Below are 15,353 nucleotides of genomic sequence, written 5' to 3' on the forward strand. Positions count from 1 at the left end.
TTATACCTCAATAAAGCTTAAAAAAAAAAAAAAGCAAACTACAATGCCACTCCCCACATCCTAATCTTTTATTCTGCTTTAAACCCATCCTCAGCAGTTATCACCATCTGACATTTATTTATTTCTATGTTAATTGTCTGAGTATTCCCACTGCAAAGTAAGCTTCATGAAGGGAGGAGTTTGTTTTGTTCATTTCTATATCCTTAATGCCAAAAAAAACAGTATCAAAACAAATATCTATAAATGAATGAAACTGATTTGTTCAGGCTCATCTATGGGTTTAAAGACTTTTGGCTATTACCTAATTAAGCCAACATATGCCTGTTCTTTTTAGAAAATTTTTACTCTAATAAATAAAGGTTAAATTGCCAGAGAGCTAACATCTCATTAACAATTCTGATATGAATGTACACCTAACACATTCATATATTTGCTAAATACTTTTTTAAACATATTGCATAATAAATACAGAATAAGTCTAGTGTTATGAAATTAAGCAACTCTTTCTTCTACAAAATACATTTGTTTAAATGTCTGTAAGAGCTTTAAACTTCCAAATTATAAAATATTTATGAACAGTAGATGAATATCTACCATTGATGCAAATGAAAGGTAGTATGAAACCAACTTTTCCTTTTTTACATTACCAGCTTATTTGCCTATCTCTTTCTATTTTACAAGCTATAGGTAATATGAATAATCACCTATGTCCAGGAACAGGCATCATGGTGTCAAATTCAGTGAAATTAACTTAATGTATTAAATGGCTTGGAATTAGGATCTCAGTTACCAGATTAATAGTCAGCAAGATAATTGTTGGTCATTACCTAGTTTCCATAGAGATAATATTTACTTTATACAGTTTGACATTGAGGCAACTCATCATTTCTAAATATGAATTAACCAGGGTAATTATACTTTTACCCTTTTGCATGTTATTTCTTTTAAGAACTGCCTACATTCCAATCTGAGGTCCACCATTTGCTAAGAGTATAATTTCATAAAGTTATTTAACTTAATCCTAAACTTTGTTACTAAATTCCACATAAATTTTTGGTTAGTATTAAATAAAACAATGCATGGAAACTGCTTATCACATTTTGAGGCACATCAGTATCAGCATCATTATCATTCTTATAATTATATTATAGTTAAAGAATGAAGCAAGTATCACCAAAAATACAAATAAGGCTACCCAGATCAAAAATTGAAAAAAGCAGGCAGATGTGTAAAAATGATCTTGTATCTAATGTGAAAAAATATTAAAACAATTGGAAAATTAATTCATGACTTTAAAACTTTAGAATTGCTATATTCATGGACAGACTAGTTAAACAAGTCAGATAAGCTTATAATTCTTGATATTATATAATACATAACTTCACTGATCACAAATTTTACTTAACACTTTCAAAACATTCCATATAATGTTTTCAAAAGAGGTTAGGTCATGTTATGTACTACAACCTAGTCACTAAGAGGACTGATCTTTGCATTTAAATAGTTTAATCTGGCTATGCCACTAGCCAGTTGTATAATCCCTCAGTCTCAGTTTTCTTATGAGTAAAATGGGGAACATACTAGTTAGTACCTATCTCATAGGAATTATATCATAAACAATTACTCATGAACTTAGTGGCTTTGGACACATTACTTAACCTATCTGTGCTCCCAATTATCTTGCCTGTACAATGAGTTACAATAACAATAATGATTTCAATCACCTCCAGAGTCAATAAATTATATCTCCAAAGAGACAGAAGAGTAAATGGGACATATTGTTGAGAGAACACTAAATGGGACTTACTGTTGAAAGAACTATCAGTGTGAAAGAAAGTGAAAATGAAGTCGCTCAGTCTTGTCTGACTCTTTACGACCCCACAGATTGTAGCCCACGGAATTTTCCAGGCAAGAGTATTGGAGTGGGTTGCCATTTCCTTCTCCAGGGGATCTTCCTGACCCAGGGATCAAAGCCAGGTCTCCGGCATTGCAGGCAGAGGCTTTACCTCTGTGCCACCAGGGAAGCCCTATTAATGTGAATAGTAGCAACAAAAGCAGCAGCAGTAGTGGGAGTAGTAGTAATCACGGTGGAGAAAAAAGAATAAAAAATAATGAATACAGCCCATCAACAATTTTCTTGAACTGAATTTTATACTGAAAAACAAAGTTTTTCTGTTAAATAACAGACTGCATTAAATCAACCTTCCCTTTCATTTTTTTGTGCCAAAACATGGATCCTATTTAATAATAAAAAGCTTTGCTAAAATACAAAATAAAATTTATACAAATTTATTTTATAACGGTTATTATTTAACTAAGACATACCAATATTCTATCATGAACTATAAAAGATACTCATTATTTTAGATAAAGTAAATGGAATTAATTTCCTTCCACTTTCTTCTGAGGCTCAGAATCTGAATAACACAACTAAGGAAAATAGTAATATGGCTGAATTACATTTCAGCATGATACAAATGAAGTAAGTTTAAGTACAGAAATGATTTAAAGCAAATTATAAATAGGAAAGAATATTAGAGAGTGAAAACTAAGGAAAACATAGTTCCCATTCATGAGATGGAATAAGAAAACTGACTATAAGGAAAACTATAATTCATATCATTTATTATAAAGAGAAAATCAGCATACCTTTGGCAGGATTTGCATCATATCCATATGAAGTTTTGTTTAAAACATGATGATCACCAGAAGAGGGTATTATCCTTGAATCTGAAATAGGATGGATCCCTTTCACACGTTCAGCTATTGCTTTATGGTGCTCATAAAATCCAAATTTCCTTGGGGAGCTTGTTGCCAACATTGTTTCACCATTTTGTATTACTATATGATCTTCTCTTGTATCTGTTGAGAGGTGAGTCTCTGAGTCACTCCCATTCATAACAGGTAGTTTAGTGATTTGCAATAACACTTCCTTCTGATTAGCAGCAGAGGTTTCCGGTAAAGAATTAGATTCCGTGCTACATCGACCTTCTAATCTGTATTTTCCAGGAGACACAATTGCACAGGGAACGGTTCCCCTAAGGTCTCTTGTGGTCTTTGTAACAGCAGCAGGATTAGGAGAAATCTGAGAGGTAGAATCATTGTGGCCAAGGTTGTCACAGTGGGATGCCATACTTCCACTTTTAGGAAATGCATCCATTTCAGACACAGAATCTTCAGTCAAGGCTAAGAACTCTGAAGGTGTCTGAGCTGTAGTAAGATCAGCAGAAAGCAATGGAGATTGTAAAGAGCTACCTGCCCGTTCTGTTACATCCACAGAACAAGATGGAGAACCTCTCACTAATACAGGTTCCCGTTCTTGGTACTGTGTAATTTCCAATGAGAATTCAGATTGTTGTACCAATGAAATAGATTGGCTCTGTGGAACTGGCTTAGACAATTTATAGTGAGATGAGAAAGATTTAGTAAGAAGCTTCTTTGTTGACTGCTTAACAGAACGGCGAGTTTGTTCTTCTGTGAACCCAGAATCATCCCCCTCACTTTTCCCAGAACTTAGGCAATTTATGAAGACATTCTTGTTAGTCGAGTGTTCCTTTTCCCTTTCAAAATCCTCTGTCAAAGACCTTGTTATCTTCTTATTTCGGGAACTGCTAAAACCAACAGAATGTCTTCCCCTGGCTTTAGTATGTTCTTCCAAACTCAGTTTTTGCATACTGCTCTGACCAGGTTGAGCACCATTTGAAATACTAAGGTTCTGGTTGGTAGGTTCTTGCTTAGGTTCACTCCCTTTCTTATGATGAAAGCTGATGGATGGAGTACGGAAGAGGCTTCTGCGTTTACCTGTACTACCTGAGCTTGAGTTAGTGCTGGAAGGAGAGGAACTGTGGACACCGACCGTATTACTGGAGGAGGGTGAAGAAGGAAGAGAATCGTGTTTTCTGCTAATACTCCTTCTGAATATTGGCAACCGGGAGACCAGAGTAGATCGTCTTGATCCGGAGTCCCCCATTGGGACTCCAAGGCTTGTGCTGCGATAGCTAACTTAGTAACCTGAGAAAAGTTAAAACAAACAGAATAAATTACAAGAATTCAGTTATAAACATGACATTTTAAAACAAAATACTGTTTTCTGATTCATGACACAAAATTTGTGCTACACTAAAATAATAAATATTACAATTCTGATACTTAAGGAATTCTCTGAATCTCTATGTAGCAAAATATCCAATAATCTGTAGGGAAATTTTATACTGGTGCAAAAACATAAAGATGACCAAGAATAATTAAAGTCTATTCAAAAGAGTACTGTATTAGAAGACTTAAGAACATTATTCAAGACCAAGGCAATGGCACCCCACTCAAGTACTCTTGCCTAGAATCCCAGGGACGGGGGAGCCTGGTGGGCTGCCATCTATGGGGTCGCACAGAGTCGGACACGACTGAAGCGACTTAGCAGCAACAGCAGCCTTACTACTCATACTGGTTCTGTGATTTGGTAAATTGTTTAATCTTAACTTTTTATGTTTCTTTATTTAGATTTAGTAGGCATGTGACAGGCATGATCACTGTCTTCTGAGTAAAATCCCCCACCACTGCCTGTTGGCCAGCACAAGATGAACCATGGGACTCAACAAGTAACTGACCCAAGCTTAACAGAATCACAGACCAGACTAAGGCATGACCTGATCCTAGAATCTCCACTCAAAGAAAAACCAACCGAGACATATTCTTCCTCTTGGAGTTTGATTTAGGGAGTTTACAGATAATCAGTCCACTGGCAGAGGAAAGTAAACCACATCATAAAGGATCGAGAGAAGAGTTATACACAAGATAAAGTTATGAGGAAACCACTGTTGTGAGTTAAAGAAAAGATGAATTTTTGAAAGTTAATTCAACTGGTAATGCTGAGTGAGCCTACATACAGAGAAAAGTAGAAACACAGAAAATGAATAAACAAGAGTAATGTCAGAGTACTGATGATGAAGACAAGAAAGAAGAGGAAGAAAAGGTGGCCAATGCAGTTTGTTAACTGTCATGCACCAAATACTTGAAATAGATTATCTTTTTTTAATGCTTATAACTAGAGAAGTAGCTCTTAACTCTGGTCACTTTACAACTGAAAGGTAAATTGCCTACATCACTCAAAGCAGGACTAGAAAGCGAAGCCGTCTCTAACCACAGGGTCAGTTCATAATCAGCATGATATACACTGCTTTCATGAAAGTAAAAAGCCAAGAGCTTATGCTGCAGAAGGCCCATATGTCCCTTTTCAGAGATTCCAAGTTGTATGGTAGATCTTTCTCTTACAGTGACTACTATTTTTCTTCACTACTATTTTTCTTTCCTTTCATAATGTGACATTATTTGGTTTCTACTTTGTTTTGTTTTGCTGTGATTCTGAATTTCAGTTAATTCCTTAACGATAACGTGCACACCCCCGCTTTTTCAATTTGAATCATATTGTTTCACTTTGCTGTTTACTGCAACCATAACTAACAATAATAAATACTACATAAAATGACAAGCCCTCCACTTTATCATCCTTGCTGCTAAGTCGCTTCAGTCGTGTCCGACTCTGTGCGACCTCATAGACAGCAGCCCACCAGGCTCCCCCGTCCCTGGGATTCTCCAGGCAAGAATACTGGAGTGGGATGCCATTTCCTTCTCCAATGAATGAAAGTGAAAAGTCAAAGTGCAGTCACTCAGTCCTGTCCGACTCTTCGCAACCCCATGGACTGCAGCCCACGAGGCTCCTCCGTCCATGGGATTTTCCAGGCAAGAGTACTGGAGTGGGGTGCCACTGCCTTCCCCAGTATCATCCTTACAGATACGAAACTGATCAAGTATACACTTTCATGGCCTTGAAGAAGTGTATGAAAAAAACAGAAAATATGTTCTCTGTCAGATACTAAGTCGCTTCAGTCGTGTCCGACTCTTAGCGACCCCATGGACTGCAGCCTACCAGGCTCCTCCATCCATGGGATTTTCCAGGCAAGAGTACTGGAGTGGGGTGCCATCGCCTTCTCTGATATCTTGTTCTAAATGATATAAAATCAATTTGCCCTCCATGATTTTTATCAGATGGTCTTTAACTGCACTCACTAAATGTGAATTTAACTCAAACTATGTGCTAACTGCTTCTAAAACATTTGAGTAATCTTGCAAGACTCTGACTGAAGAAAGTTTAAAATACAAAGACATTTTCATTTGCGAGGTCTTCAACAAATTAAAACTATCTCATTTTCCTCTCAGCTTATATATTCTGAAATGGATGCAAAAAATAATACAATTTTTTTTACATTTTCACAGTTAATAATGATGTAATGAATATCATTCTCAGCTGTGTTTTTTTATTTATATGCAAGATTTATTTCCATTCAAAGCCCAGTGAATAACTTTGCTCCAATTAGAGTATTATCAGCCATAACGATTTGCAGCTGGTGGTGAACCTAGGGATTTCAATGCTTTAATGTCAAGATATTTACCATTATGTTTCAAATATATTCAGAATTCATATATATTATGTTTCTTAATCTCTTTTCAGTAATTCTTGCAGCTCTATCAGCAACTAAAAGTAAAAGAGTGAGTAAATACTATATCTCTTAGGCAAGTATACAAATGATTTATTTAATAATGAAAAACTTTCAGAAAAAAAGAATTACAACAAATACACCTCTTTCTAAACCCTTAATGAAAATAACCAGACTTCCATTTACTATATATATATGCTACTAATAGATCTACTATTAATATAAAGATTGACTATATTCTTTGCAGCCAAAGATGGAGAAGCTCTATACAGTCAGCAAAAACAAGACCAGGAACTGACTGTGGCTCAGATCATGAATTCCTTATTGCCTAATTCAGACGTAAATTGAAGAAAGTAGGGAAAACCACTAGACCATTTAGGTCTGACCTAAATAAAATCCCTTATGATTATATAGTGGAAGTGAGAAATAGATTTAAGGGACTAGATCTGATAGAGTGCCTGATGAACTATGGACGGAGGTTCGTAACATTGTAAAGGAGACAGGGATCAAGACCATCCCCATGGAAAAGAAATGCAAAAAAGCAAAATGGCTGTCTGGGGAGACCTTACAAATAGCTGTGAAAAGAAGAGAGGTGAAAAGCAAAGGAGAACAGGAAAGATATAAGCATCTGAATGCAGAGTTCCAAAGAATAGCAAGGAGAGATAAAAAAGCCTTCCTCAGTGATCAATGCAAAGAAATTGAGGAAAACAACAGAATGGAAAAGACTAGAGATCTCTTCAAGAAATTAGAGATACCAAAGGAACATTTCAAGTAAAGATGGGCTCGATAAAGGACAGAAATGGTATGGACTTAACAGAACCAGAAGATATTAAGAAGAGGTGGCAAGAATACCCAGAAGAATTGTACAAAAAATCTCTTCACAATCAAGATAATCACGATGGTATGATCACTCACCTAGAGCCAGACATCCTGAAATGTGAAGTCAAGTGGGCCTTAGAAAGCATCACTATGAACAAAGCTAGTGGAGGTGATGGAATTCCAGTTGAGCTATTTCAAGTCCTGGAAGATGATGCTATGAAAGTGTTGCACTCAATATGCCAGCAAATTTGGAAAACTCAGCAGTGGCCACAGGACTGGAAAAGGTCAGTTTTCATTCCAATCCCAAAGAAAGGCAATGCCAAAGAATGCTCAAACTACCGCACAATTGCACTCATCTCACACGCTAGTAAAGTAATGCTCAAAATTCTCCAAGCCAGGCTTCAGCAATATGTGAACCGTGAACGTCCAGATGTTCAAGCTGGTTTTATAAAAGGCAGAGGAACCAAAGATCAAACTGCCAACATCCGCTGGATCATCAAAAAAGCAAGAGAGTTCCAGAAAAACATCTATTTCTGCTTTATTGACTATGCCAAAGCCTTTGGCTGTGTGGATCACAATAAATTGTGGAATATTCTTCAAGAGATGGGATTACCAGACCACCTGACTTGCCTCTTGAGAAACCTATATGCAGGTCTGGAAGCAACAATTACAACTGGACATGGAACAACAGACTGGTTCCAAATAGGAAAATGAGTACGTCAAGGCTGTATATTGTCACCCTGCTTATTTAACTTATATGCAGAGTACATCATGACAAACGCTGGGCTGGAAGAAGCACAAGCTGGAATTGAGATTGTCAGGAGAAATATCAATAACCTCAGATATGCAGATGACACCACCCTTATGGCAGAAAGTGAAGAGGAACTAAAAAGCCTCTTGATGAAAGTGAAAGAGGAGAGTGAAAAAGTTGGCTTAAAGCTCAACATTCAGAAAACTGAGATCATGGCATCTGGTCCCATCACTTCATGGGAAATAGATGGGGAAACAGTGGAAACAGTGTCAGACTTTATTTTGGGGGGCTCCAAAATCACTGCAGATGGTGATTTCAGCCAGGAAATTAAAAGACGCTTAGTCCTTGGAAGGAAAGTTATGACCAACTTCGATAACATATTGAAAAGCAGAGACATTACTTTGCCAACAAAGGTCCGTCTAGTCAAGGCTATGGTTTTTCCAGTGGTCATGTATGGATGTGAGAGTTGGACTGTGAAGAAAGCTGAGTGCTGAAGAATTGATGCTTTTGAACTGTGGTGTTGGAGAAGACTCTTGAGACTGCAAGGAGATCCAACCAGTCCATTCTAAAGGAGATCAGTCCTGGGTGTTCTTTGGAAGGACTGATGCTGAAGCTGAAATTCCAATACTTTGGCCACCTCATGCGAAGAGTTGACTCATTGGAAAAGACTCTGATGCTGGAAGGGATTGGGGGCAGGAGGAGAAGGGGACGACAGAGGATGAGATGGCTGGATGGCATTACCAACTCGATGGACATGAGTTTGAGTGAACTCCGGGAGTTGGTGATGGACAGGGAGGCCTGGCATGCTGCGATTCATGGGGTCACAAAGAGTCAGACACGACTGAGTGACTGAACTGAACTGAACTGAATAGATCTGCACTGATTTCTTTATGTAAAAACATTATAGACATACAGAGATATTTATACATTGAATGGGATGACATGGAGTTGATATAAAATATATTAGAGACAAAAATCTTTTATGTTTCACTTTATCTGCTAATAGTCACTTAAATGAAGTTCTTCATTCCAGCTAAACTGGAGAACGACAAAACTATCTGTACAGTTGGGATTATCCGTACTATTTAGAAAGACTCTTTAAAGTCTGGATGCTATCTGTATCTTCAGATTCATTATTCTCCTCCTCATATTTTATTCTCCAATTGCACTGATTACTACTTGCCATTTTCTGTTCACTTTCACCATCAAGACATTAGCAGATGTGGGTCCATCTACTTCCAATGTCCACTGTTGTAGAAAATTTCTATTTCTACAACATGGTCCCTCCCAGAATGTCATCTCTGACCCCCATTTTCATGCTGTCTTTCATCTTGGACTTCGTTCGTCTCTTAAATCCATCCTCAAGGTCTAACTTTAATAGCAAGCATCTGACTTCACTATTTTACCTTAGGTTTCTTAATGGCAAATGCTACTTCTTCTTCAAGACCCCAGTGCCTAATACACAATCAATGCCTACAGAGTAAATGGATGTCATAAAGCAAAATTTTAACTTGAACACATCAGTATCTCAAACATAAACAAGCATATTTTCTCTCTCACTACCAAAAATAAATGCTACCATTTTGAGTTTAATTATGTTGAATTCCAACTTTCAGTCATGAATTAATGTGAAAGCCTTTCAAACTGTAAAATCAATGATCTACATTTTGCTTACATGTGAAGATAATGCTAATAAGCTGAATAACACATCATCAAGTCAACTTTGACTTTTCATGAAAGACAAATACAAAAAAGATAAATACATGGTAATTTTATTTTTACTATAAATTTACTACAATTATAACTATTTTAATTCTTTAGCAAATCTTGCACATATTTTCATATGTTTTTATAAATTTCCAAATCAGACAAAACATATTTTCTCAATTTTTATCTAATGTGTCTTAGCTTAGAAGTCATAGTCACTTTAATCATAACAGGTTTAAAAAATATATAGGTTGAATTAGACCTGCTCATTGTCCAAGGACCTTTATTATCATAAATATTTTCTTTGAAAATACAAATTCTTCATGTAAGATTATCTTCTAAATATACTTCTAATGCTGTCTAAATAAACAAGTTACCCTGATGTACAGAAACACCATCTTAAAAATGCAGACTGACTATATTAAAAGTGGTATGAAACTCAGTTCTACCTCAACTGAAGAAATAATATCCTTTGTTCTTCAGCACACAATTTAACAAAAAGCTCCCAGAAAGTACTTTATTCAGTGATCTCTACAACCTTAGCAAATACTACCATTACCCTTAATAGAGCACAACTTACATGGTTGATCTATTCCAAATAAACTGGAGCTAAATTTCTTATTTGGCATGGTTTAGAAGGATGTGAATTCCATTTCAAGAGGTTATATAAATCATTAATATGTTACCTATTTAAAATTAGAGTTAAAGCAAAATACATTAAAAAAATAATATATGCTGAAAAATTATACTTTTCTTCCACAATTACAAAGGCATTAACCAAAGACATAAAATAACCTTCTAAGTTTTCACAGCTATCACCTTGGAACCTGGGCGCTATATGCACAAACAGGTATGCCTATCTGTGCAAGTAAAAGAAATAGAACAAAATAGCCTTCATCTTTTTTTTCCCTGTAATTTTCTATTTCCTAGAATTTAGACAGTCCTAATATTATTCAACTATGAGCCAAAGATGATAAAGGGACCCAAAGTCCCACATCTGAGATAGTATTATGTATTCATTTTCTCTCTCCCAAACTAGTAGTATATTACTGCAAAAACAAGACTACACAAAGAACCTTTTATACAGACATGTGATGAGCATAACAAAATGGGTTTCTAATGCAAGGTCTGCCACTTACTAGTAGTGAGAACTAGAACACAGATAATAATTATTGTATAGTGATTCGTCTTCAAGGATGGAAGGTATAACAACAGAAAAACATATAACACTCTGCTTGGTACAGAGTAAATTTGGACTTTCTTTTTTTAATGAAATGCATGCAAGCAAGTGGTACATGACAGTACAGCACACAGAGTAATTATGAGAATGAGCTATTTATCAAAATCTACCCCGATGACTCAATTTAAAAACCCATCTAAAAATCTAGGGGGAAGTGTATAAACTGAGGTCAGTATTCTTACCCCTTGTGATACACCTTCCTAAAGTACACATTTTTATTACAATTTCAAAATAAAACAAATATTTGAAATGTGTGTGGGGAATGTTACATAAGTTAAGTACGATCCTGGCTCTATCTTTTCTCAAAAAGGATATCAGAAAATAACCAGGTAGAGCCTAAATGACCACACTGAAAAGGAATCAGTGATACATGGTGAAAATGGGAAAAAAGAATATTCATAGAAGTCAAATACTCACTAGGCAATAACCTTCAACATTAAGAAAATAATGACAGGAAACAAATCTTATGTAAATATATCAAAGGACACATCAATTTTCACCAAAATTAAATATACAATAGCTTGAATAAATTTCCAAGTCAATCTTATCTAATGATGTTATTTTGGTGCACATTTAAATGAGGCCTGAGAGGTGTTATGGCTTAGCTGGAAAGGCCTCTAGCTCAGATTCTATTACAAAGTTCATGCAATTTACATCTCAATCTCTTTTTTCCTTAATTGAAGTAGAGCTGATTTGCAATATTGTGTTAGTTTCAGGTGTACAGCAAAGAAATGCAAAGAAACTCACATTTATGTATACATTATTACAAGATACTAAATTATTACAAGATACTGAATATTATTCCCTACGTTTTACAGTAAGTCTTTATCTATTTTATATATAGTAGTGTATATCCGTTAATCTCATACTCCTATTTAACTACGGTGTAATCTATTTTTAAATGTAGTTCTAAAATGTTTAATTATTATTTTTTTTTAATGAATGGTGAACTAATGCAGGTTTCTGTAACACGTAAATCCTCACACACATGGACAAGGGCCACTACAACCAGCAGGGATGGTGAAGACAATACAAGATACATTGAAAGGATGAGTGATCAGAACCAAATGGGTTATTTGGTCACAGGGAAGAGAATGAGAATGTCAGCCAAAGATAGCAAGAATTAGAAATGGTATAATTGACTGAATATCTTTAGAGATTTATTAAATTTGCTTATAATTTAGCCACTTGAATATAGCAGTAAGTTATTTTCGTCAATAAAAAAGAAAAATGACACAAACAAGCAATTGCTTACATTAGAAATGCTTGTTTATATCAAAATGATCTGACCCTAAAAATAGCATGTGAGCAGAGATAGACTGCCCCTGATTGGACCTATAAATCAATAAATCAATATCCTAGGTGCTCAATTGCATAATAATAGAAACCATTACAATATTGAAGGAGAATACATTTCAAAGAGATTATTCTAGCAGGATTTAGGGAAGCAAATGTGTTCCTTGTCTGAATTAATAGTAGGACAGGAACCATAATACATATTTAGAAAGACACTTTATCTTGAAACCTAGCCAGATATAATCTTAATTCTTCATTGACCAGAACAGACAACAGAGAGAGAAGAGAAACATACAGAGAAAGAATAGATATTGACCAGAGATTAGACAGAATTTAATAGTGAAAGAAGAAAAAAACTCTAAGTCATATCTACAAATGATCCAGGCATAAGTAAATAATGAGCCTATATTGATACTTAATGCTACAGTTTATGTTCTGGGATTTATATACAATGAACGTGTACTGTTAAGAAAGCAAACTCTCATGCAAGAATATCTCAATCTGAATTCAGCACTACATACAAGAGCTGTGGGACTTTAGAATGATTTTAAAAGTTATTTAAACTCCCTGAGGCTTCACTGTCCCAAAGACTTTGTGATAATCTAATAAATAACACCAAAAAAGCACTTAGAACACGGTCTGCTGCTGCTGCTGCTAAGTCACAACCAGGACATGATAAATGTTTAATAACTATAAATTATCAAGAAAAATTAACCATACATATGTTATTTCACAGTCAAATATATTTTAATTTAGCTTAAAATCTCCCCAACCTCTCTCAGCTGGAAGTTCTAATTCTGTCTACCAGTAGACAAATATTCTCATTTCTAGTTGAGACAGAAAGGAAAGTTAGAGGCCAGAAAATCCATATGTCAATGGGCTTGCAGCTTGGAATTAATACACACATACACATACACACACATAATTGAGTTCAATTATTCAGTATTATTTTTTTCATTTTCAACAAGATAATCTAGACTTAAGCAAATAATCCACAATATTATGAATTTTCAAAGACTACCTCAGATGGTGAACATGATTCTCTAAAACTGAACTTGATAAATTTGCTGAGTGATGACAATGGCATAACAAACATGCAGCTTTAAAGAGGACACCAAACATCTGAAAGTATGTATGCTTGTTAATAAAGAAAATTTTATTACTTCTTATTTCTACATTGGAGAATGAGATTTGGTCTTAAAATATTATTTTGGGAAAAAATTACTTACAATCTCCTAGATTAGGTTTCCTAGAAGCAGAGCCTAAGTAAGGAATTCTTGTTCAAGCAATTCACTAGAGAATTACTCTCAGCAGAAGGTAATGAAAGAAAGCATGAGAGGTCAGGGGTAAAGCTAATCAAGGATGTGGCTGAGAATGGCAGCTAGCTCGAGATGAATCGCATGGAATCTGGAACACTTACTGACACCCTGACACAGTGGCAGCCCTTTTGTATCCCATGCCAGTCAACCAACTGTAGAACCTTCAAAGGACTGGAGAAAATATTTGAAACATATAAAACAGGTAAAGAATTGTTATCTGAATATATAAAGAATTCTTATAAACCAATAAGAAAAAGACAATTTAAACAGAAAAATAAATGGGCACAAAATATGAACACGTAATCCCAGAAAAAATACAAATTACATACATACATATATATATATATTCAATATAAAAATACATATAAAAACATATTCAAACTCATTCGTAATCACAGAATATAGAATGAGCTCCTACAAGCCAGTAAGACTCAGACAACACTTAGGAAAAAAAGGTTTCAAATGATATAGAGAGGAATTTCATGGAAGAGGAAACACAAAGCACTGATCAACATATGAACAGGTATTCAACTCCGTTACTAATCAAGAAAACCACAGATACTTTACACAGATATTTTTCACCCATAACATTTCAATACTAAATAATATAAAATTTGAATGAAAGAAGTAGTACTTATAGACAGTTTTAAAGGAGTGCAAATGAAGATCATTTTAGAAAATTATGTATCAAAATACCAAATTAAGGAATTTCACTTTGTAGCATTTACTCAAGAACAATACTCACATATCTGCACAAAGAAACATAAGAAAACATGTATATAAACATTCAATATGCATTTATAATAGTTAAAAATAATATAAATGTCCAGTAATAGACTTAAAAAATAACATATGGTATTATCTACTCCACAGTATAATAGACAAGACCTAAACCATAAGGTAAAAGATATGATCTGATAAAAAAAAACTCCCAAGGTATTTAATTTAAAAAATCAAGAACTTAAGTGATATGCTATTTGGAATGCAAAAGTAGGAAGTCAAGAAACACCTGGAGTAACAGGCAAATTTGGCCTTGGAATACGGAATAAAGAAGGGCAAAGACCAATAGAGTTTTGCCAAGAAAATGCACTGGTCATAGCAAACACCCTCTTCCAACAACACAAGAGAAGACTCTACACATGGACATCACCAGATGGTCAACACCGAAATCAGACTGATTATATTCTTTGCAGCCAAAGATGAAGAAGCTCTATACAGTCAACAAAACCAAGACCAGGAGCTGACTGTGGCTCAGATCATGAACTCCTTATTACCAAATTCAGACTTAAATTGAAGAAAGTAGGGAAAACCACTAGACCATTCAGGTATGACCTAAATCAAATCCCTTAACGGTTATATAGTGGAAGTGAGAAATGGATTTAAGGAATCAGATATGCTGATGACACCACCCTTATGGCAGAAAGTGAAGAGGAACTAAAAAGCCTCTTGATAAAAGTGAAAGAGGAGAGTGAAAAAGTTGTCTTAAAGCTCAACATTCAGAAAACGAATGTCCCATCACTTCATGGGAAATACATGGGGAAACAGTGGAAATAATGTCAGACTTTATTTTGGGGGGCTCCAAAATCACTGCAGATGGTGACTGCAGCCATGAAATTAAAAGACGCTTACACCTTGGAAGGAAAGTTATGTCCAACCTAGATAGCATATTCAAAAGCAGAGACATTACTTTGCCAACAAAGGTCCGTCTAGTCAAGGCTATGGTTTTTCCT

At 35.2% G+C, this 15,353-nt stretch overlaps 1 protein-coding gene across 3 annotated transcripts in view; it reads right to left on the reverse strand.

Annotated features, from left to right (window-relative positions):
- Positions 1-15,353, reverse strand: part of CCSER1 (coiled-coil serine-rich protein 1) — a 1,491,930-nt gene that overhangs the window by 1,316,577 nt on the left and 160,000 nt on the right. For all 3 annotated transcript variants that reach the window (XM_010860144.1, XM_010860145.1, XM_010860146.1), the window contains exon 2: positions 2,650-4,011. In XM_010860144.1, coding sequence (XP_010858446.1) covers positions 2,650-3,970 — 1,321 coding nt within the window. In that variant the 5' untranslated portion in view covers positions 3,971-4,011. The remainder of the gene's footprint in view (positions 1-2,649; positions 4,012-15,353) is intronic.

The sequence above is a fragment of the Bison bison genome, unplaced genomic scaffold (genome assembly GCF_000754665.1).
Source record: "Bison bison bison isolate TAMUID 2011002044 unplaced genomic scaffold, Bison_UMD1.0 scf7180017864464, whole genome shotgun sequence".
NCBI classification, from domain to species: Eukaryota; Metazoa; Chordata; class Mammalia; order Artiodactyla; family Bovidae; genus Bison; species Bison bison.